The following is a 23,191-nucleotide window of genomic DNA, read 5'->3' as shown; positions in this document are numbered from 1 at the left end:
TAAATTTCCAGTGACGCCACGCCATCGTAAGTGCTAAATTGTAATTTCTACAAAGATGGCAGATAAAGGGAAGACTCACCAAGGTCACCAGCTGTTGCCAATTGATGCCCCAGGAGTGTACGTGGAGCTGAAGGATGGAACTGCATCATGTATACTTGAAGAGCATCTCCACCTCCCGGTTTCAGACAGGACCATAGCTGCCAAGTTATCCCTTTTTTTTAAGGGATTTTCCCTTATGCTGAATAGGCTTCCTCGCGAGAAAAGGGAAAACTTGGCAGCTATGGACAGGACACTGAGGTCCAGGTCTGAGGGCCTTCTACCGGTAGTGGTTCCCTCAATGCGAGAAGTGACCTTACAGAGAGGGCCTTTTCGGTGGTGGCACCCACCCTATGGAACATTCTCCTATCAGATATCAAAGAGATAAACAATCATATATCCTTCCATAGACTCGTATTAGGAAGCTTTTAATGTCTGATGTTTCATTGTGTTCTTTTCTACTCTGTTGGAAGCCGGGTGGTGGTGATGATGATGATATATTTAATATATCATCATCATCATCAAACAATCAATGTTTATTTCTAAGGGACTCTGGAAATTATGGCTCTGTGACACGAAGTATGGGTCTCCAAACAACTCTCATAATCAAAACTACAGTTCCCAGGATTCTTGGGGGGGGGGGGAGTATGACTATTTAAAATGGTATGATACTGCTGAAAGTGTGTGGTGTCGCTGGGGCCTTAGTGCCATACATCTGTTTCGCAGCTGCTGCTTAGCAATAGATTGTGAGGGGCAGAGCTAAATAAATAAAAATGAAAAGGTACTTTAAAATTTGTCTAGTATCAGTCCTTACGGGGAAAGGGCAAATAATTGCTTTACCACTGAAGCGGGTAAAGAAAGTGAGCAATTTCTTACTCACGAAAAGAGAAGAGAAACAGGCAATCTGGGCTTCAGAGATCCCAAAAGAGGCAAACATCTATTAGAACAGTGATCCAGGCAGCAGTTCCTCCCCACCCTGAACAGTTGAATATGGCTGTGGGCCTGGGAAGATGACTTAATCCTTTTTCATCCTGTTCTTTAGCAAGCGCTGTGGTAGATTCTGAAATCAATTGCTAATAGGGAAAAAGGGTTTCTGAAATTCTTATCTGTCATTTTCTCTCACCCCATTTTTCTAAATAAAACATTGCTTCCCCTTTGTGTCAGTGGCAGCAGTTTTGCATCGTTTTAGGGGCCGGTGTGATCAGGTTACAGGAAGACACACAAAGGTCGCACAGCCCTTCTAGATGCGGGGAGTAACAAATCTTTTGCCATCTTCACTTGGGTGCCTTGTCATCAGTTGACTAAGGCTCTTCTTCTCTTCATGAATTCCACGTACTTCAGAAAAAGAACTCAAAATTGCTTCCTCTCGTTTTCTCATTTTTCCAGTCTTAAGTTCAGTTCCTTAAACTACCATGTGTTTGTTTGTGTTTACGTCTGCATGAAAATTCATAAGGTATCCCAATGAGTAAACTCTGGAGAAAATTCAAAATCCCTGGTGGAACATTTTACCTCACAAGAGTGTTGCACAACTAATTATCATGGATGGTGTTGGCTGTCAATTTTTGATTGCAAATTTGTCTAACATAAACAATTTCTGCAAAGCAATATTCCAATATGTAATTCAATTTTGCATAATGTTTTCACAAATCTATGTATTTATACGCATATGGTACAGATAAAGGTACCATTAGGTCCAGTCGCGGACCACTCTGGGGTTTGTAGCGCTCATCTCGCTTTACTGGCCGAGAGAGCCAGCGTTTGTCCACAGACAGCTTCTGGGTCATGTGGCCAGCATGACTAAGCCGCTTCTGGCGAACCAGAGCAGCGCACGGAAACGCCGTTTACTTTCCTGCTGGAGCGGTACCTATTTATCTACTTGCACTTTGACGTGCTTTCGAACTGCTAGGTTGGCAGGAGCTGGGACTGAACAACGGGAGCTCACTCTGTCACGGGGATTCGAACCACCGACCTTCTGATCAGCAAGCCCAAGAGGCTCTGTGGTTTAGACTTCAGCGCCACCCGCATCCCATTTATATGCATACTTTACACTTATTTTGGGATTTTTGTTATAGATGATGGGGGCTGTCCTTTTTTGCATACAAATTTATCTAATACAGTGGTACCTCTGGTTAAGAACTTAATTCGTTACGGAGGTCCGTATTAACCTGAAACTGTTCTTAACCTGAAACACCACTTTAGCTAATGGGGCCTCCTGCTGCTGCCGCGCCGCTGGAGCACAATTTCTCTTCTCATCCTGAAGCAAAGTTCTTAACCTGAGGTACTATTTCTGGGTTAGCGGAGTTTGTAACCTGAAGCGTTTGTAACCCGAAGTACCACTGTATACACATTTTTTGCAAAGGAGTATTCCATAATCGAATTAATCGAATTCAACTAATCCAGAATGCGGCAGCTAGACTGATGACTGGGAGCGGCCGCCGAGACCACATAACACCGGTCTTGAAAGACCTACATTGGCTCCCAGTACGTTTCTGAGCAGAGTTCAAAGTGTTGGTGCTGACCTTTAAAGTCCTAAATGGCCTCGGTCCAGTATACCTGAAGGAGCGTCTCCACCCCCATCATTCTGCCTGGACACTGAGATCCAGTGACGAGGGCCTTCTGGCGGTTCCCTCATTGCGAGAAGCCAAGTTGCAGGGAACCAGGCAGAGGGCCTTCTCAGTGGTGGCACCCGCCCTGTGCAACGCCCTCCCATCAGATGTCAAAGAGAAAAACAACTACAGTACCAGGCTTTTAGAAGACATCTGAAGGCAGCCCTGTTTAGGGAGGCCTTTAATGTTTAATAGATTATTTTATTTCATTTTTCTTTTTGGAAACCGCCCAGAGTGGCTGGGGAAACCGAGCCAGATGGGTAGGGTATAAATAAATTTGTTGTTGTTGTTGTTGTTGTTGTTGTTGTTGTTGTTGTTGTTGTTTATTTCACAGATCTATGGATTTCTGTGCATTCTTTACACTAGATTAGGAATCTGTGTAAACATCACTTGGCTGGAGAACTGCATTGCAAAATTCAGAGAAGGCACGCTCCAGTTCAGTCTGGCTGCCTGACATGTTGACCCGTCAAGAGAACTTTCACGTGAGCCAAGGAAGTGGAGGAAATGGGAACAGACTACAGACTCCCTCTTGAATCGTGATCGGTTGCCACTGGATCATATATAAGCTCCCTGCCCAGAGGCGGGTTCCAGAGGAATCTGGCAGAACAACAGGTTCCCTTAAACCTTTATGTGATGCCACGCCATGAGAGGTGCCGAGTTGTAGTTTCTGCAAAGATGGTAGATAAAGTCCTTCTTCTGCCCCAACTGGGCTAACAGGATGACTGGAACTCCTTCAGCTTAAATCCGCCTCTGCTACCATGGACCCACAAGTGGATATATTGTGAGCACCAACTTCTGCTTCAATAAACAATGGATACTGCAGTAGAGGTTTTTAATCCTCTTTTAATACTTCAAGCTAATGCGTATTTACAGAATATATACATAGGCTGTGTGAAAGTTACAAACAGATCTCACTGCAAACACACAGCATAACAGAGAGCTGGAACTACTCACAACAGCTACAGAGCAATATAGCAATACCACACCCCACTAAATTAGCAGAGTCAGGAAGGCAATTTAGTGAAGGAACCGTTCCCACCCACTTCTGTTCAGGGAAGCTTTTAATGTGTGATGGATTTATGTATTTTAATATTTTGTTGGAAGCCGTCCAGAGTGGCTGGGTGAACCCAGCCAGATGGGCAGGGTATAAATAAGTTGTTGTTGTTGTTGTCTCTCTGGAGACTATCATCTGATTCTCACATTGGGAGTAGTGAAAATGCTAACATCACCAAGGTCACCAGCTGTTCCCAATTGAGTGTGCAAGGAGCAGAAGGTTGTACTTGAAGAGTGTCTCCACCCCCCGGTTTCAGACAAGAAACTGAGGTCCAGGTCTGAGGGCCTCCTAGTGGTTCCCTCAATGCGAGAAGTGAAATTACAGGGAACCAGAAATAGGGCCTTCTAGATAATAGCGCCCACCCTGTGCACCATTCTCCTGTCAGATAGCAAAGAGATAAACAATCATATCAACAGTTAACAACAGAAGAAGATGGTGAGGTCAAAATAAGACCTCATGAGGAGGTCAAGAATTACTGTAATAGCTGGTTACAATACCATCGGATATTGCATATCTTTAATGAAGTTTAAAAAAAATAGGATTTGACCTAGGAGCATCAAGATTACAAAGCCAATTTCTGAAACCAAATTTTTTAAAAAATAGTATCAAAATTATATAACTTGCTCCTCGAATGGGAACTGAACGACGGTAATAAAAGAACCAATGATAAAATGGTCTCAAGAGTTGCGCCAAGCAATACTGTTAGATAGTTGGGAAAGGTTATGGGAAATTGACGTAAATTTTACGGCGTGCTACTCGATTAAGGAAAATATAGTGAAGATGTTTTATCGCTGGTACCTCACCCCAATTAAATTATCAAAGATTTATTTAAAAAAAAACCTGTGCTGGAGATGTAAAACAGAGGTTGGGATGATGTATCATATGTGGTGGGGGTGCAAGATTATGAAACAATTTTGGACCTTGATACATGAAGAGCTTAGAAAGCTATTTAGAAAGCTGGGGGCACTGTCATACAGTGGTTCCGCTCCTTCCTCCTGGGCCGTGTTCAGAAAGTGGTGCAGGGGGATGAGTGTTCAGAACCCCTGGGCTCTCACTTTTGGGGTGCCTCAGGGTTCTGTCCTCTCCCCCATGCTTTTTAACATCTACATGCAGCTGCTGGGAGAGATCATCAGGGGGTTTGGGCTGGGTGTTTATCAGTATGCAGATGATACCCAGCTCTACCTCTCTTTCAAATCAGAACCAGTGAAGGCATTGAAGGTCCTGTGTGAGTGCCTGGAAGCGGTTGGAGGATGGATGGCGGCTAACAGATTGAGGTTGAATCCTGACAAGACAGAAGTACTGTTTGTGGGGGACAGGAGGCGGGTGGGTGTGGAGGACTCCTTGGTCCTGAATGGGGTAACTGTGCCCCTGAAGGACCAGGTGTGCAGCCTGGGAGTCATTTTGGACTCACAGCTGTCCATGGAGGTGCAAGTTAATTCTGTGTCCAGGGCAGCTGTTTATTAGCTCCATCTGGTACGCAGGCTGAGACCCTACCTGCCTGCAGATACAATATAAGAGTAATGACATGATAAATAAGATAGTGGGCACCGCATCGATAACAAAAAGGTATCAATAGGCAAAGAAGATCGTACACGGGTGAAGGGAAGCATGGGGAGGCGGGGAGGGAGAAGGTGGTATTGAAACTGTAAAAGGATTTATGATATCTATGTTTAAATATGTATTGAATTGTTTTTAATTGTTGTTTTCTTTTTTAAAAAATAAATAAAGTTTAATTTAAAAGAAGAAAAAACCAATCATATGACTTTCCATAGACGTCTAAGGCAGCCCCATATCAGGAAGCTTTTAATGTCTGATGTTTTGTTGTGTTCTTTTCTGCTCTGTTGGAAGCTGCCCAGAGTGGCTGGGAAACCCAGTCAGATGGGTTGAGTACAAGTAATATATTTAATATATCATCATCATCATCATTTTCATTTTCATATAATTTTCTTTCAATGTCTAACACGCTTTAAATTTCACATCCTCTCTCCATAGTTTTTCCCATGCTGCAAACTGGATATTATACCCAAAAACTCTTACCCATTGAATCATAACCTATTTAACTTCTTCATCTTTGGTAAACCATTCCAAAAATAATTTATACATTTTAGAAAGTAGCTTCACATAATCCTGTAATAAATCTTTATTGAATCTCGATAATTCAGTGGTGAAACGCTTTCTTTTATCCATTTTGAAATGTCATTCAGCTGGTGGTCCTGTAACCAATCCGTTAAAAGGTCTCTTGTGTCCTCATTTTTTTCCAATTTTAGCTGGTGCTCCTCCTCTATAAGTAATTCCCTATATGTTGCCCAGCCTTTTCTCTCATTCAGTTTCGCATCTAATGGCGAGAACCACCATGGCATTTTTTGTTCTAGCAAAGTTTTATATTTGTCCCATACCACGTATAAAGACTTTCTTATTAAATGGTGCAGGAATCCTCGGTATATTTTAACTTTTTCATGCCATAAGTACGCATGCCTAACAAATCTGTTAACATATCCCTCCAAATCCAAAATATCTGTGTTTTGTAATGTTATCCATTCCTGGAGCCAGCAAAGGGAGGACGCCTCATAATAGAACCTAAAATCTGGCGGGGCGAATCCACCTCTATCTTTAGCATCTATTAATGGTTTATGTCTTATTCTTGGTTTCTTCCCCTGCCAGATAAATTTTGAAGTATCTCTTTGCCATTCCTTAAAGGGCCCCACCCCACTGACCATAGGAATCGATTGAAACAAAAACAATATCCTCAGCAATACGTTCATTTTTATCAAAGATATCCTGCCCCAGAATGATAAATTCAGCCTGCCCCAAACTTCCAGATTTTTCTTTATTTCTTTTCACACGGTTACGTAATTATCCTTGTAAACGTTAATATTCTTTGCTGTCAACCATACTCCTAATTATTTAACCTTTATATTCATTGTCAAATCACTGGTAATTCTTGGTTATATTTTGTCACATTTTTCACCACCAGCATTTTTGTTTTCGTTTTATTCAGCTTGAAACCTGCTACCTGGCCAAAATCATTAATCTTCTCCAAAACCCTCAGTAAACATACCATCGTCCTATTTTGCTATCACAAAGTCCTCTGCAAATGCTTTAAGTTTGTATGCTTTATTTCTCTTCACAATTCCTTTTATTTCTTCATCTGCTCTTATATTTTATGCCAGGGTCTCCAAAATTAAATAAACAGTAATGGCGACAGAGGGTACCCCTGTCTTGTCCCTTTATAACCCCTGTCTTGTCCCTTCTGTTATAACATTGTTCACAATCAGCTTTCCCTGTTGTTCTGAGTAAATTGCATCAAGGTGATGTTTATGCTTTCTCGTTCTTCATCCTTAGATAAAAAAATTCCTTCCAGTAGCACCTTAGAGACCAACTAAGTTTGTCATAGGTATGAACTTTAATGTGCATGCACACGTCTTCAGTTACACTGAAACAGAAGTCACCAGACCCTTATGTATAGTCAGAGGGACCATCAGAGCATATTATGTGAGGAGCATAAGAGCTGCTAAAGCAGGGGTCAGCAAACTTTTTCAGCATGGGGCCGGTCTACTGTCCCTCAGACCTTGTCGGGGGCCGGACTATATTTTGAAAAAAAATGAACGAATTCCTGTGCCCCACAAATAACCCAGAGATGCATTTTAAATAAAATGTAAAAACATGTACTCATGTAAAAACACCAGGCAGGCCCCACAAATAAGAAAAGGACACTCTACTCATGTAAAAACACGCTGATTCCTGGACCGTCCGTGGGCCGGATTAAGAATGTGATTGGGCCTTAGTTTGGGGACCCCTGTGCTAAAGGGTTAAGCAGTCTGCTGTGACGTCTGGCCGCTGGGGGAGGAGAAGGAGGGAGGAGTACATACGGGGATCTGTCTTTGTTCTCTGTATGCTGTTGTTGGTTTCATTTTCCACCGGCAACTATGGAGTGAGTGCTGTTCCCCGGGAGCTGCTGATTTATTGCTTTGTAAATAAAGACTTTAGCTTGGAAGAAGAAGCTGTCTTGGTTCTGATTTATTAGTGCTTGCTCCTGCACGTCTACACAGCTTCACGCTGCAAGAAGGAGAGAGACTCTGCATTGCTTTGCCAAGGTAAACAGAGTGGCGCAGATAAGAAAGCGCACTGAACCTTTGTAATGATTTGGCAAAGCCTTAATGAGGCAATAAACCTCATTAAATCATCAAATATTACTCAGAAGGGTGGTGGGAATGGGTGATTGGCTGATAGGAGTGGTAAACCTGTTGACAACTGTTAACGTCTGCAATTGGTCTTGCAGGAAAAAGCAAGGGCTAAAAATAGCTTTATCATTAATAATAATAATAATAATAATAATAATAATAATAATAATAATAATTTATTTTTATACCCCGCCCATCTGGCTGGGTTTCCCCAGCCACTCTGGGCGGCTTCCAACAGAAAAATAAAATAATCGATTAAACATTAAAAGCCTTCCTAAACAGGGCTGCCTTCAGATGTCTTCTAAAAATCTGGTAGCTGTTTTTCTCTTTGACATCTGATGGGAGGACATTCCACAGGGCGGGGGCCACTACCAAGAAGGCCCTCTTAATGAGATAAGAATCCAGTGTCTCTATTCAGACCAGGTCTCTCCATGGTTTTAAGTTTGGTAATAAGTTGAAATTCAGCAACTTCTCTTTCCAGCCTATTTCTGAAATTCTTTTGTAATAAGACAGCTACTTTGAGATCTTGTATAGAATGTCCTGGGAGATTGACCAATACGGCTACCTACCTGTAAACTTCATCCTTAGATGTTGGGGAATTGCAGGGTTCAAAGGGGTGGGTGGAGGAGGGAATGGGGCCAGAGGCTGTTCCAAGGGAAGGGGTGGAGATTTAAGGGGTTTGTGCCTCCAGCGAGGCAGGAGACAGAGTTGGAGGATGGGGAGCAGTTGGACCTGTCAGAGATGGGGGAGGAGCTGCAGGACAGTTTCAGTTTGTTGGCTCTCATCCAGCCCATTCATGAAGCAAGACACTGGTCCAGCACTTCCACTGCCTCCCCTGCAGATGCAAAGGAAAAATAGAGCTGAGTGTCATCAGCATACTGCTGACAATGTACTCTGAACCTCCGGATAACCTCACCCAGTGGTTTGATGTAGATGTTAAACAACGTCGGGGTAGGAATGAGCCCTGCGGTCGAAGTATAAAAATCTTTTGGAGCCCAAAACTCCACTATGGATTTCTCCGGTGGAAGCCAAAGCTGTAAGGAAAAAAACCACCAAGGATAAATGGGCTACATATAGATCACTGCTGATTAAGGACGACGAGCAATTTAAACTAAAAGGATATGATGAAGTAAAAAACGAATTAGTAAGCTGGTTAGATTACCATCAATTAAATAAAGTCTTTAAGGAAGATAAAAAAACAGGATTTAACTCAGAAATGTCCAGACTAGAAATAGACCTGATGAACAGTAATAATAAGATAATATCTAAAATGTATCACCTCCTTCTTGATTGGGAGGTATTGGATGAAGCAGTGAAAGAGGTCATGATAAAATGGGCCCAGGACTTTGGCCATGCAATTATGATGGAGGAATGGGAGAAGCTGTGGAAATGTAATATGAAATTCACGGTATCATACACGATCAAAGAAAATATGTATAAAATGATGTACCGGTGGTACCTCACGCCCTCCAGATTGTCTAGAATGTACAGAAGCATAGCAGATGTTTGTTGGAGATGTGGAGAGGCAAGAGGAGATATGATACATATGTGGTGGACTTGCCGTAAAATTAAAGTGTTTTGGAATCAGATACACGAGGAGATGAAAAAAATGCTTAAAATCAATTTTACCAAAAAGCCAGAGGCTTTTCTCCTCGGAATCCTGAATACAGACTTGCCAGTAAAATATAGAGAGCATTTCCTGTATGCTACGGCGGCAGCTCGCCTGTTGATAGCTGCCAACTGGAAAGGAGATAAAATCCCCACAGTTGGCGAGTGGCAAGTCAAGTTATTGGGTTTTATGGAAATGGCTCAATTAACAGATAATTTAAAGGGAAAATCCAAACAGGCATTTACGAAAAAGTGGGAAAAATTCAGGAATTATATGCAAGAAAACGACTACAGGGAAGGAATCTTCATGGCAGTTTTGCATTGATGGGTATACAATAAACACTCAGACAAATTGGTATGATAAGCTTTATTATGTACAAAAAAGAATAACAAGATTACGATGAGGAATGTCAGTACATGAAGAATATAAAGGAGACAAGTTGCAGATGGAAGTCAACGGCAGCATTTTGATGTATTTAGTTACTTAGGTGATGAAATGATGTTATGATGTTTTTTCTTTCTTTTTTTCTTTTCTGTAAATTTCTTGTAAAGCATTACCTTTCAATAAAGATCTGTTTATTCTGGAAAAAAAAAGGAATGAGCCCTGCGGAACCCCACATTGAAGGTTCGGAGAGTCATCATAATGAGGTCATCATAATGGGACTTGGGTGGTGCTGCTAAACGACTGAGCCTCTTGGGCTTGCCGATCGGAAGGTGGGCGGTTCGAATCCCCGCAACAGAGTGAGCTCCCATTGCTCTGTCCCAGCTCCTGCCAACCTAGCAGTTCGAAAGCATGCCTGTGCAAGTAGATAAATAGGTACCGCTGCGGCGAGAAGATAAACAGCATTTCCATGCGCTCTGGTTTCTGTCACGGTGTCCCATTGCACCAGTAGCGGTTTAGTCCTGCTGGCCACAGGACCTGGAAAGCTGTCTGTGGACAAACGCCGGCTCCCTCGGCCTGAAAGCGAGATGAGCGCCGCAACCCCATAGTCGCCTTTGACTGGACTTAACGTCCAGGAATCCTTTACCCTTTGCCTTACCTTTACCATACAGGCCGACCAAAGCAGTTTCTGTGCCAAAACTGAGCCTAAACCTGATTGAAGTGGATCCAGAAAATCAGTTTCTCCCCAAAGCGCCTGGATCTGGTCTGCGACCATTCGCTCCAGAACCTTGCTCAGGAAAGGGAGATTAGCAACTGCCCCATAGTTAGTTGGGTTTTCCAAATCCAGGGAAGTTTTCTTAAGGATTGGTTTTACCACTGCCTCCTCCAAACAGGCAGGGACCACCCCCTCTCAATAAAGAGGCATGGATCACCTCCCTATCCCAGCCAGCTGTTTTTCCTTTCCTTCGATGGACTTCCAACTTCACTCTTGCGGTTTAAATGGGAACACTTCTTACAAATTTTGTCAGTGTTTCTAATTAAAAGCTAAAGGTGGGGTTTCAGCCGCTTGAAGATCTTTGGCTAAACCTCAATGTGTTGAACCGATACAGTCCGAAGGATGCATGACTGACTTCAACAGAGATGACTCCCAGGAAAACATTGTATTGCACTACCGCCAGGCTGATGCTAATAAATTGGGGAGTGCACTAATTATTGCTGCTCGTGTGTGTGTGTGTGTGTGTGTGTGTGTGTGTGCGTGTGTAAAATAATGGATCCACAAAATTCCTGGACTCTTCTTGGGGGTGTTATCATCACCTTAAACAATTTAGCAGCATCGGGAAAACTTGGCTATCTCACTGCTCACCCCTAACCCCAGGTCAACATGTTTTTTTTATGTGTGTGTGTGTGTGTTTTTAATAATATCAATAATTATTAATTTTACAAGCAAAAACAAACAAACATAAAAACACAAATATTACTTATAAATTCATAATTTTTCTTAAACAATGGTGCGTGACTCCCCCCAATCCCCTCCATCTGAATTTCATATTAAATCATCTTTGGCAGTTCCAAAATTCAATATCTCATCAAAATCTACCTCCTTTAACCTATTCTCTGTATTTACACCGACAGCCTCTAACACTTTCACTAAAGGATATTAAATATTACAATATTTTCCAAGATATAACTTAAATTTCTTCCAATCTTCCTCCACCTCCTCCTCTTCCCGGTCGCGGAGTCTCCCAGTCAGTTTGGCAAGTTCCATAAAGTCCCATCATCTTCATTTGCCAGTCATCTATTGTTGGTAGATGTCTTGACGCTTCCAATTCTTCGCAGGTAGTAGCCTCGCAGCAGTTGTGGCATACAGAAAGAATGTAGTTCAGGTCAACACATTTAAAACCACAAGTCCCAAAACCAATCCACTTCTTACACCCCTCCTTTGGAAGAACAGCCCATTCATCACACGTCCTAGCCGAGCTCAATGCATGTAGCTCTTGCACCACCTACTGGCTCAGATTGTTGTCACGGTATGATGACAATCTTGCACAAAGCACCCAGTTTCCTCGATGCTGGTCATTGACCAAACGAGCATCCCGTTGCCCCTGATTTCCTGACCTGCAGTGCACATTCTGCCTGCCCTTCTGTTGCTCTTGGTCAGGGCTGGAGTCAGATACAGGTCAGCAATAAAGGAGGCAGATCTCTATGGTCAGTGAAATTAACTCTTTATCCAAGGAAATAAACGTACAGCTCAGATTTGTGGCCTCAGCAACATTTCTCCGTAGGTCTTGCCCCTATGGAGCAGTTGCCAGGACTGAAGGTCCCTGCCTTCCACACCTCCCTAAGGGTCTGTCTCTCCCAGATGTTTCCCAAGCAGCCTCAAAATGTGTCTGCACACCTCTGGCCCCTGCTCCGCCTTCCTCATTATCCTGCACGTTCTTGGAGACCAAGGGGGAGAGGAACTTGTCACAGCAGGAGAGGGAGATTTCCTGGATTTTTCAGCAGCCCCTTGACCCACCCCGCTTCTCTTCTTCAGCCTTGGAGTCTGAACTGCTCCCTATCACAGGCTCTTCCTGCTCACTAAACCCTGTTGCCCCTTTAAGTATCTGGCACCTTCTCCCTCTGATCTCTCCTTGGTATCCCATTACCTCTGGGGGTTCCCCTGCTGGTGCCTCCCACCACTCCTCCTCACCCAGCCAACTTGGACCGAGAACTTTGCGAACTTGGACTGTTGATAACCTTGGACTGAGAACTTTGCAAAAACCCCGGGACTAAGAGGTGTGCAGGCAGCCACATTGGGTAGTGGCTTCGGCCTTTGGGGACTGATTTACTGCATGAATCCTTCTTGAAATTCCGTCTTGCTTTTTTGAGCAGCTGTTGACGGGTGAGCTTTTTGCATGTCAGCGGTGATAGGAACTGTTTGCGTGTTAAGACCTTTAAACCTCCCCCATAAATAAATTCAGACAAGATTCAATTTTTGGTTTGGTTTTTGGCAGAATTTAGGACCCAGGTGGCGCTGTGGGTTAAACCACTGAGCCTAGGGCTTGCTTATCAGAAGGTTGGCGGTTCGAATCCCTGTGATGGGGTGAGCTCCCATTGCTTGGTCCCAGCTCCTGCCAACCTAGCAGTTTGAAAGCACATCAAAATGCAAGTAGATAAATAGGAACTGCTACAGCGGGAAGGTAAACGGCATTTCCGTGCGCTGCTCTGGTTTGCCAGAAGCGGCTTTGTCATGCTGGCCACATGACCTGGAAGCTGTACGCCGGCTCCCTCGGCCAATAATGCAAGATGAGCGCACAACCCCAGAGTCGGTCACGACTGGACCTAATGGTCAGGGGTCCCTTTACCTTTACCTTTTTAAGCCGCAACTTTACTGATTACGCAAGTGAGTGGTTGCATAGGCTCTGGTTGGACTAGCTCCCTGCACCGTTGCAGGTAGCGCTGACCCAGGGCACCAGCATAGGTCAGCCTAGGGCGAACACCCGGATAGGCAGAAAGCTGGGAACAGGCTATGTCCACCACCCGGATGTCCCCCTGGACTCAGGCACGGGCACAACTCCCTCACAGGATTGACCAAACCATTGAGTCCCTGGATTTCTTTAACAGAATACCCTTCACATAGGGATGGTGAGAGCGTTCTCCCATCCCTATCACCTGAACCAGAGCCTATCCGCAACCTTACAAGTTGTGACGATTTGCTACGCGGCAGACAAAACCCAAATGGCACCAGCCAATCAGCCAAGTGGAGGAAATTCCTGTCCCAACGACAGACGACACACAATGGCATAGCAAGGTCAAGCGCACAAGCCCTGAAAATAGGGTGAGGTGAGCGGATGTTCCGATGCACGCACCAAAAGAGGAAGCTCTGAGTCATGTGCATGGGTATATATAGGTCCCTTGACACATTTAGCCTGCGTCTCATTGGCCTGATTAAACCCTGCATCAAGGCTCCTACCAATTGGGTGTTGTGGCTATCCAATCTTACCCACCCACAACACAGGGTTTGGTTGCCAGGTCTCACCGCAACATGTGCCCTCTTTAAGGGAGGACCCGATCGAATGGTATTTGGGAATTGTTCCAATAACTGCGTGTCTTGGAATGCCTCTGCACTACATTGGAACAAGGCAAAGAATGAGCAAGGCCTTTGCGTAATGCAGCTCTGCTACGGAGGCTTTCATCCTGACTTAAACATGTCAGAAACTCATCATCTTGGATGTGCCTGTTAGAGAATCATTCCGCCAGAAACAAGCAGAAGTTTCTAGAAGGTTCCAGAACATTCCTTTATATATGGGAGTGGCACTCTGAGCTTAATTAGCATCAGCTGGAAGTGCCAATAAAAAAAAGGGGGCCACTCGGCTTCGTTTTTTGCAGACATCTGAGGGCAGACGTCTGACCGAAGAGTTGCTGCCTGTAAAATCTGCTGAAGGACAGTTCCTGTAATTTACGGCATGCAGGAGATAAGAGAGACTTTGTTTGAAAGTGTGCTGTTAATTGCTGTTTATATTAACAGCTGAAAAATATATTTGCTACCGTAATGCTTATACCCGGTCAGGGAATAAAATCTCTCGACCGAGACTTCACAGAGTTTGGCGAGTCGTCTTTAAAACAACTTCCGTTGTTGTCCACTGCTTCCGGGAAGATTACTCTGCTGAACAATTGAAAGAGGTTTTACCTACACATAAAGTATCTGCACAGCGAGAGAGAGTGGGGACGGTAACCTTTCAATAGTGCCAAGTGTGGGGACTGTGGGGACGCAGAACTGGAGGAGAAGAAAGGAGAGATTCTGATGGACTGGAAACTTGCTTGAAAGGAATAAGCTGTTACTATACTGGGGTTGGGTGAAAAGTGTTACTGTTTTTGATTGTGTGTGTTCTAATGCCTTTGTTAATAATAATAATAAATAATAATAATAATAATAATAATAATAATAATAATAATTAATAATAATTAATAATAATTTATTATTTATACCCCACCCATCTGGCTCGGTTTCCCCAACCACTCTGGGCGGCTTCTAACAGAAAAATGAAATAAAATAATCTATTAAACATTCAAAGCCTCCCTAAACAGGGCTGCCTTCAGATGTCTTCTAAAAATCTGGTAGCAGTTTTTCTCTTTGACATCTGATGGGAGGGCGTTCCACAGGGAGGGCGCCACCACCGAGAAGGCCCTCTGCCTGGTTCCCTGCAACTTGGGTTCTCGCAATGAGGGAGCCGCCAGAAGGCCCTCGGTACTGGACCTCAGTGTCCGGGCAGAACAATGGGGGTGGAGACACTCCTTCAATAACTTGCCTGTTATTGTTCTACAGGGAAGCTAGGTTCTGCTACTTGTTTGTTTATCTGGGGGCAGATATCTTGTTCTTGGAGGGAGGTAGTGTTGTGTTATTTTTGGGGAGGGGGGAATCCGTTGCTATGCCTGGGGCCCCTTCTAAACTTTGCATCCAGCAGGGATGCAATTCCTGAAATAGCCAGGCTAGCTTCCTGGTGTGGTAAGTATGGGTCATTAAGGTAACAAAAGAAGTGGCTGGGCAACACAGGGCAAATGGCTGGAGGGGCCCTTCCTCAACTTACTGGTGGTGAGAAAGACAAAGCAGGTAGCAGGCTGGGAAGCCAGAGTCAGAGCCATGCCTGATTTCGGCTTGAATGCGAAAAGCAAGACCCTCTTGGGCTGTTAATGCTGAGAGCCCCTCCATCGTAGACTCAGGCTGTATATGTGTGTGAATAAACCATATATCTTAAAAACTACAGTTTTTAAGAAGCTACAGTTAGAACTGGATATGGAACAACGGATTGGTTCAAAATTGGGAAAGGAGTACGACAAGGTTGTATATTGTCTCCCTGCTTATTTAACTTATATGCAGAATTCATCATGTGAAAGGCTGGACTGGATGAATCCCAAGCAGGAATTAAGATTGCCGGAAGAAATATCAACAACCTCAGATATGCAGATGACACAACCTTGATGGCAGAAAGTGAGGAGGAATTAAAGAACCTTTTAATGAGGGTGAAAGAGGAGAGCACAAAATATGGTCTGAAGCTCAACATCAAAAAAACCAAGATCATGGCCACTGGTCCCATCACCTCCTGGCAAATAGAAGGGGAAGAAATGGAGGCAGTGAGAGATTTTACTTTCTTGGGCTCCTTGATCACTGCAGATGGTGACAGCAGTCACGAAATTAAAAGACGCCTGCTTCTTGGGAGAAAAGCAATGACAAACCTAGACAGCATCTTAAAAAGCAGAGACATCACCTTGCCGACAAAGGTCCGTATAGTTAAAGCTATGGTTTTCCCAGTAGTGATGTATGGAAGTGAGAGCTGGACCATAAAGAAGGCTGATCGCCGAAGAATTGATGCTTTTGAATTATGGTGCTGGAGGAGACTCTTGAGAGTCCCATGGACTGCTAGAAGATCAAACCTATCCATTCTGAAGGAAATCAGCCCTGAGTGCTCCCTGGAAGGACAGATCGTGAAGCTGAGGCTCCAATACTTTGGCCACCTCATGAGAAGAGAAAATCCTTGGAAAAGACCCTGATGTTGGGAAAGATTGAGGGCACTAGGAGAAGGGGACGACAGAGGACAAGATGGTTGGACAGTGTTCTCGAAGCTACGAACATGAGTTTGACCAAACTACGGGAGGCAGTGGAAGACAGGAGTGCCTGGCGTGCTATGGTCCATGGGGTCACGAAGAGTCGGACATGACTAAACGACTAAACAACAACAACAACAATCTTAAACACACCACAGTCTCTGCTGTCCCTCATTCCAAGGAAACTGAACCCTGGGTAAGCTCCTGGAACCCCTGGAAATTGGGGAAATTGGGGGAATACGTTTGCATTTTGATTATTACAGAATTAAGCATTTCCTTCTGTAAAAAAATAATTTTAAAAAATACTTTTTATAGGCCGATGTACCGTATGCAACGGTACCGCTGGTTTTTTCCTGTTATGATCAGCCATTCTATTCTTTGTGTGTTTTTCCTGTTATGAATTCATGTATGATATAGTAATGGATTTTGGTTTTTTTAAAAGGTGTGTTCCATTGGGAGGTTTTTCCAACAGAGGTTGGGCAGCCGTCTCCCAGGGATTCTAGCCAGACCAGATGACTATGAACAGATGCCTTAGGGTCACATGTCTCATGCAGATCCTTTATTTGGCAGCTATTACAACAGGCAATACCAATTTAAGGGGGGAGCTCAATCGTTGTCTGGGCCACATCGGTCCTCGCCATGACTCAGGCGATGGGTATCGTCTGCCAGGAGAGCAAACACTTTGGTGAACTCCTCAAAAGTCAGTTGTCCGGTCTTGTCGACATCCGCCTTTTTGAAGAGCTCTTTCATGTAGCCTGGACGGCTTCTGTTCTGTAAGGGAAGGTGGGGAGAACTAGATGAAACTTTGGTAGGTGAATGCTCCTTTGAGAACATCATGACCTGCCTTATTCTTTGAACTTAGGGGACCAGGTTGGGCTACAATTGCCATCATCCATCACCACTTTTTTTTAAAAAAAAACATGATATAGCTCTCAAGGCAATTTTCCATTGACGAAGGATTGCTGTCCTACAGCACCCTCTGGTGTCACATTTTTATAACATATTTTTAACATTTTAACTGACCAGTGTAGATGATGATTATTATTTATTTATTTATTTATACCCCTCCCATCTGGCTGGGTTTTCCCAGGCACTCTGGGAGGCTCCCAACAAAATAATAATAATAAGTGATAAAAGATCAAATATTAAAAACTGCCCTAAACAGGGCTGCCTTCAGATATCTTCTAAAAGTCAGATAGTTGTTTATTTCCTTGACATCTGATGGGCGGGTGCCACCACTGAGAAGGCCCTCTGCCTGGTTCCCTGTAACCTTGCTTCTCGCAGTGAGGGAACCGCCAGAAGACCCTCAGAACTGGACCTGACATCATACATAATGTGGGGCATGGGTGTAGCAGGGCAGGCTTCAAAGGAAGACTCGGGGATTTGAAGTGGGTCCCCAATAGTTCCTTGGGAACCAGAGTTTGGTTAAAGGCGCTGAGAGTTGCCCAGGGGAGCCTCTTTTCCCCTCACAGTGCTACAGTTCCCAGAGGGCTTTAACGGTCCATCCCTTTTCCTGGGGAACTCGGTAAAGACCAGGTCTCATCTAACCTCTGCATAACCTTTGCGCAAGCAAATCAGGACGGACTCTTGGCAAACAGGTCATCCGGATGGGCCCAACAGTACAAGAAAGCTACCTGGCTCCCGGTTTTTTGCAAACATATTTGAACCACCAACAACACCATTTCCTTTGGCTTCACTCACGCAGGCTGCCAGGAAAGTGGGAGCTTGGCTCTTGAGAAGCTCCGTCATGTCCTTGAGGCTCAAGAAGTCATCCTTGCCTTCCCGAGGAGCGAATTGGTGGTAGATGTTCACAATGATCTCGAGAGCCAACTCCAGAGTGCAGTGAGGCAAACTATCCGATGTGCTCGGAGCCCGGGGGTGGGTAACCGGAGGGTTGGTAACCGGAGGGTTGGTAACCGGAGGGTGGGAGTGGGTGCTTGGAGGGCAGGTTGCCATTCTCTGGAATCTTTGCCGACCTGGAAGAGGCAGGCATATGCATGAAAGAAGAAGAAGAAGAAGAAGAAGAAGAAGAAGAAGAAGAAGAAGAAGAAGAAGAAGAAGAAGAAGAAGAAGAAGAAGAAGAAGAAGAAGAAGAAGAGGGGGGAGGAGGAGGAGGAGGAAGAGGAGGAGTTTGGATTTGATATCCCACTTTATCATTACCCTAAGGAGTCTCAAAGTGGCTAACATTCTCCTTTTCCGTCCTCCCCCCACAACAAACACTCTGTGAGGTGAGTGGGGCTGAGAGACTTCAGAGAAGTGTGACTAGCCCAAGGTCACCCAGCAGCTGCATGTGGAGGAGCAGAGGCGCGAACCCGGTTCACCAGATTACAAGTCTACCGCTCTTAACCACTACAGGACCAGGACCAGGGCCTTCTCAGTACTGGCCCCGACCTGGTGGAACGCTCTGTCTCAGGAGACTAGGGCACTGGGGGATTTGTCATCTTTTCGTAGGGCCTGCAAGACAGAGCTGTTCCGCTTGGCTTTTGGACTGACGCAGTCTGACCCTGGGGTTACCCTCCCCTAAGGTTTTATCTTATAATGGTTTTATCTTACTTGTAGATTTTTAATTATAAAATTGAATTTTAACATTGTATTAATCTGCATTTTAATTGAATTCTTTCTTTTATACTTGCGTTGATATTTATGTTGTTAGCCTTGTTCCCTTGACTGGGAAGGGCGGGGTATAAATATTATTATTATTATTATTATTATTATTATTATTATTATTATTATTATACCCCACAGGTGTTCATAATCATGGACCTTTTGGGCCAGTAAAGCTATGAAGAATTTAGGAAGCCGCAAGTCAGCAGGATATTCCAGTTCAGCCACGAGCAGCAGCTAAGGATGTGTGAATGTGTCGGTTTGGGTTCTCAATTCTCCAAAAGACTATGCATTGAAAATACTAAGATAGCACTTAGAGCAGTCATGGCTTCCTGCCCATCGCCCCTTGCAAAGAAAGAACCATGGCCAATGTAGATTGTTAAGGCGGAAAGTCTCTCCTTGTTCCTGTGTTTCAGTCATGTTCCACAGGAATACGTTGCAGGGCTGTCCACACCCAGATGTTGTTGCACAAACAGCTGTGGAGGTTGCAGGGCCCTAGAGGAACATGCCCAGATCCTTGGTCCCTCTCACAGAACTCTAGGTTAGGTGAAAACAGCATCAAACTCTCCGAAATTATAAAGACCATCATAAAGGAGTCTGCAAATGAGGCCGAAAAGCAGAAGCCTCTTTTGTTGGGCAAGGAAACATTTGAGAAACTATTATTATTATTACTACTATCATCATCATAATCGCCACCACATTTATAACCCGCCCTTTACAAGTTACAACCATTTAAAATTAAAAAAACAGATCGATTACGGGAACAGGGTGGAACCAGAAAACACACACCTTGGGTGTCAAAGGCCAGGTAAAGAAAGCTGTAAAGTTGTACAGTAAGCCTGCACTTTACACAAGGGTTACGTTCTGGGGGTTATGCCTGAAGCGAAAATTACGTGTAGTCAAAACACGTTTGGTTCAATGGTGGTTGGGTTTGCCAAAGTCCGCTTTCGGCCACTTAAAAGAATGTTGCCAAAACTTAGATAGTTTGAGGGCTTGCCGTAAAGAGAAAAGCCAGGTGCACCTCTGTGAGGAGGGAATTCCACAACTTTAGGGGCTGCCACAGAGAAGGCCCTCTCCTGGGGTACCACCACCCCAAATTTCTGGGGGACGTCTCTGTTCATTTTATCACTGGGGGGGCGGTCTTTAAGGAGGAAGAGGGCCTTTCAGATATTTGACACCTAAGTCGCTTAGGATTTTAAACACAAATGGGCGGGCCCTGAATTGGGCCCAGAAACAGACAATGCAACACTTTTAGAACAAACTTTATGCGACATTTAAAGGCAATAATAACAGTTTAAAGGTCCCAGGCCCTAAATAAGCCAGACTATCGTCCACAAGGGCCAGGGCCTTTTCAGTGATGGCACCGACCTGGTGGAATGCTGTGACTCTGTCCCATGAGACTAGGGCCCTGTGGGACTTGACCTCCTTCCACAGGGCCTGTAAGACAGAGCTATTCCGCCTGGCCTTTAATTTAGCCTGATCCCCCATTCCTTTTTCCCTTCCCTTTATTATGAAGAAACCTTTCTAGGTCCCCACATTAAAACTTTTCCCTGGTCTCCTTGCTGGCCTTAGCAGGACTAACTTGGCTAGTTAGCCCTGGTGATGCTACATTGATGTTGTATTTTATGCTGTTTTTAAGTCGTTTTTAATCAATGTTTTATATTTGTTGTTAGCCGCCCTGAGCCCGGGAAGGGCGGGGTATAAATATTATTATTATTATTATTATTATTATTATTATTACTCCAGCCAGTGCCTGCACTGCCCAGGGTGGGCGAGTTCTCAAGTGGGGCGGGGCACGGGATGCACTCCCGAGGGGGCGGGACACAAAGGGTGCCCTCCCAGGTGCGGGATAGCCGCTCTGGTGCACAAAGCGGGGGGCGCACCCTGCCAGCTGGGGGCGGAACGAGTCACCGATGGGAGACATTTGCATACCTGCCAAGTTCCTCTCTGAAAAATAAGGGACCTGGCCGAAAGTAGCATACCGGAAGTAGCACGACGGCCATTTTGGAACTGGGCGGAGCATGCTCAGAAGTGACTTTTGATGCTGCTGTGCCCAGTTCCAAAATGGCTGCCGCACCAGAAGTCGTGCTGCAGCCATTTTGGAACTGGGCAGAGCAGCATCAAAAGTTGCTTCTGAGCATGCTCCGCCCAGTTCCAAAATGGCCGCCGCGCCAGAATAAACCGGGGGAAAACAAAAAAAATCCGTTTTTTCAGCTGGGGACAGCTGGACAAACGGGGGTTTCCCGGAGAAAGTGGGAGACTTGGCAGCTATGGATATTTGGCGCGCTGCCCACCCGCGCCTGCCAAATGTCACCCCACTAAGCGAAGACATCCAGGGCGGTTGGTCCCCACCACACACACGCTTCCTGCGACCCTGACTCCAGCCACTGCATTTTGAACCTGTGAAAGTTTTCCGAGACATTTTCAAGGACAGCGCCATGTACCAGCTACTCCAATCACTGGAGGGCAGGTTTTGGCGCAGCACTTCTCTAAAGAGAGGCATTATAAGAAAGAGACTCACCAAGTTTGCCAGCTGATTCCTAGCCGTGGATGTGATGTAGGGCTCTCCTGGCCCTGTTTATATATACCTCCCCGAGTCTGGATTTCAGCAATGGTGATGACATAAGAGTAAGCTGTTTATGAGGGAGTGATTGAGTGCCGCCCAGGAATTACCATACAACCTGTTTCCTGCTGGGAAGTCATTAATCCTAACCAAATTCCATAAGCGTCTGAAAACACCTTTCATTTTGTCACCTTCCACTCTTGTGCAATGACTAAGAGCCTAAGTTGCCGTGATTGCAGTTGTGTTTCTCATATCCATGCCTTCTTACCTGCACTGCAACAGTCGAGGGAGGGCTGGAAGCCAGACAGAGAAAGTTAGCCTTCTTCTTTAGCTTCGCTGCCACCCATGGGCGTACCCAGGATCAAAGCTAGGGGGGGCACACCAGCCACACACCCAGCCACGCCCCCAGCCACCCGATTGGCTAGCTGGCAATGACGTGGTCAGGATTCCCCCCCAGGAGGCATGGTCAACATCCACGCCCCCCAGAGGAAAGGGGGCTGTTTGCAAGGCAGCACACGGAGCCACCCGTGCTTGCACTCCTGCCTCGCCCGCTCCTTTAATGGCAGCGGTGACTAAAACAAGGCCTGTATGCAAATGAGGTGCCGCAGAGCATTGTGGGGCAGCACTTTCTGTGCTGTGCTCGCTGTGACTTGAAAGAGTGTGGGCTGAAGTTAGCCCAGGTCCAGGTCCAGGTTTTTTTCAATGGAGGCAGCTTTGCTGCCGCTGCTGCCGTTTCACTTCAGCCAAGCAGGCTGAGGCGGAGCACAGGGGGTAGCATCCCTGCCTGTCCTCTCCAGCTGCCCTGCTTCTAGGGGGGCAGCTGCATAGCTGCCAAGTTATCCCTTTTTTTAAGGGATTTTCCCTTATGCTGAATAGGCTTCCTCGCAAGAAAAGGGAAAACTTGGCAGCTATGGGCAGCTGCCCCCTGTCCCATGCTGGGTACGCCCATGCTGCCACCGCTAAACAGCCCTTTTAGCCTTCTTAGACTTGAACTGGTCCAACCAATTCCCAGGAGTGGTTTGAGCAGGATGACAATCAGGTGGGGAATTAATAACATAGCTGCCAAGTCTTCCGTATTCCCGGGAAACTCCCGTTTTTCCAGCCGTTCTGGCACTGCTGCCATTTTGGAAATGGGCAGAGCATATGTAGAAGCGACTTCTGGTGCTGCTCTGCCCAGTTCCAAAATGGCCACCGCGCGACTTCCGGCGTTGTGGCCATTTTGGAAATGGGCAGAGCATGCGTAGAAGCAACTTCCGGTGCTGCTCTGCCAAGTTCCAAAATGGCTGCAGCACGACTTCCGGTGCCGCGCTGCTGCCAATCTCGGATTTTTCAATCTGGGAGTTGGCACCTATGCTTAATAACAAGGCCCCAGAGCTAATATTTCCAAAACAAAATACGGTTGTGCTTAAAGGCAGTGCTTGCTTTCTTTAAAAAAAAAAGTGTGGGGTACTCTCATTAAATGCTCACTTCTGTCTGAGACTCAGAAAACACCATGACAGAAAATGAGGCCGCCATCAGGGGTTGCAACAGAACTGATGCTTCACAGTGTTAGAGAAGTTACAGTGGTACCTCAAC

At 45.2% G+C, this 23,191-nt stretch overlaps 1 protein-coding gene across 2 annotated transcripts; it reads right to left on the bottom strand.

Moving 5' to 3' along the window:
• Nucleotides 1-16,993: 16,993 nt before the first annotated feature.
• On the bottom strand, nucleotides 16,994-21,672 carry LOC118076525 (protein S100-A7). Of its 2 annotated transcripts, XM_088659551.1 has the most exons (4): nucleotides 21,575-21,652; nucleotides 18,375-18,425; nucleotides 18,151-18,344; nucleotides 16,994-17,220 (listed from the first exon to the last, which is right to left on the bottom strand). In XM_088659551.1, exons 2-4 carry the CDS (start codon nucleotides 18,403-18,405, stop codon nucleotides 17,056-17,058), a joined length of 390 nt encoding a protein of 129 aa, XP_088515677.1. In that variant the 5' UTR covers nucleotides 18,406-18,425; nucleotides 21,575-21,652; the 3' UTR covers nucleotides 16,994-17,055. The 2 variants fall into 2 exon arrangements, with proteins under 2 accessions (XP_088515677.1, XP_034955246.1); XM_035099355.3 differs by having other exon boundaries at nucleotides 18,151-18,425; nucleotides 21,575-21,672.
• Between the last annotated feature and the right edge of the window lie 1,519 nt (nucleotides 21,673-23,191).

Source organism: Zootoca vivipara, chromosome 16, assembly GCF_965207765.1.
Source record: "Zootoca vivipara chromosome 16, rZooViv2.hap1.1, whole genome shotgun sequence".
NCBI classification, from domain to species: Eukaryota; Metazoa; Chordata; class Lepidosauria; order Squamata; family Lacertidae; genus Zootoca; species Zootoca vivipara.
This window is presented reverse-complemented; position numbering and strand designations above follow the sequence as displayed.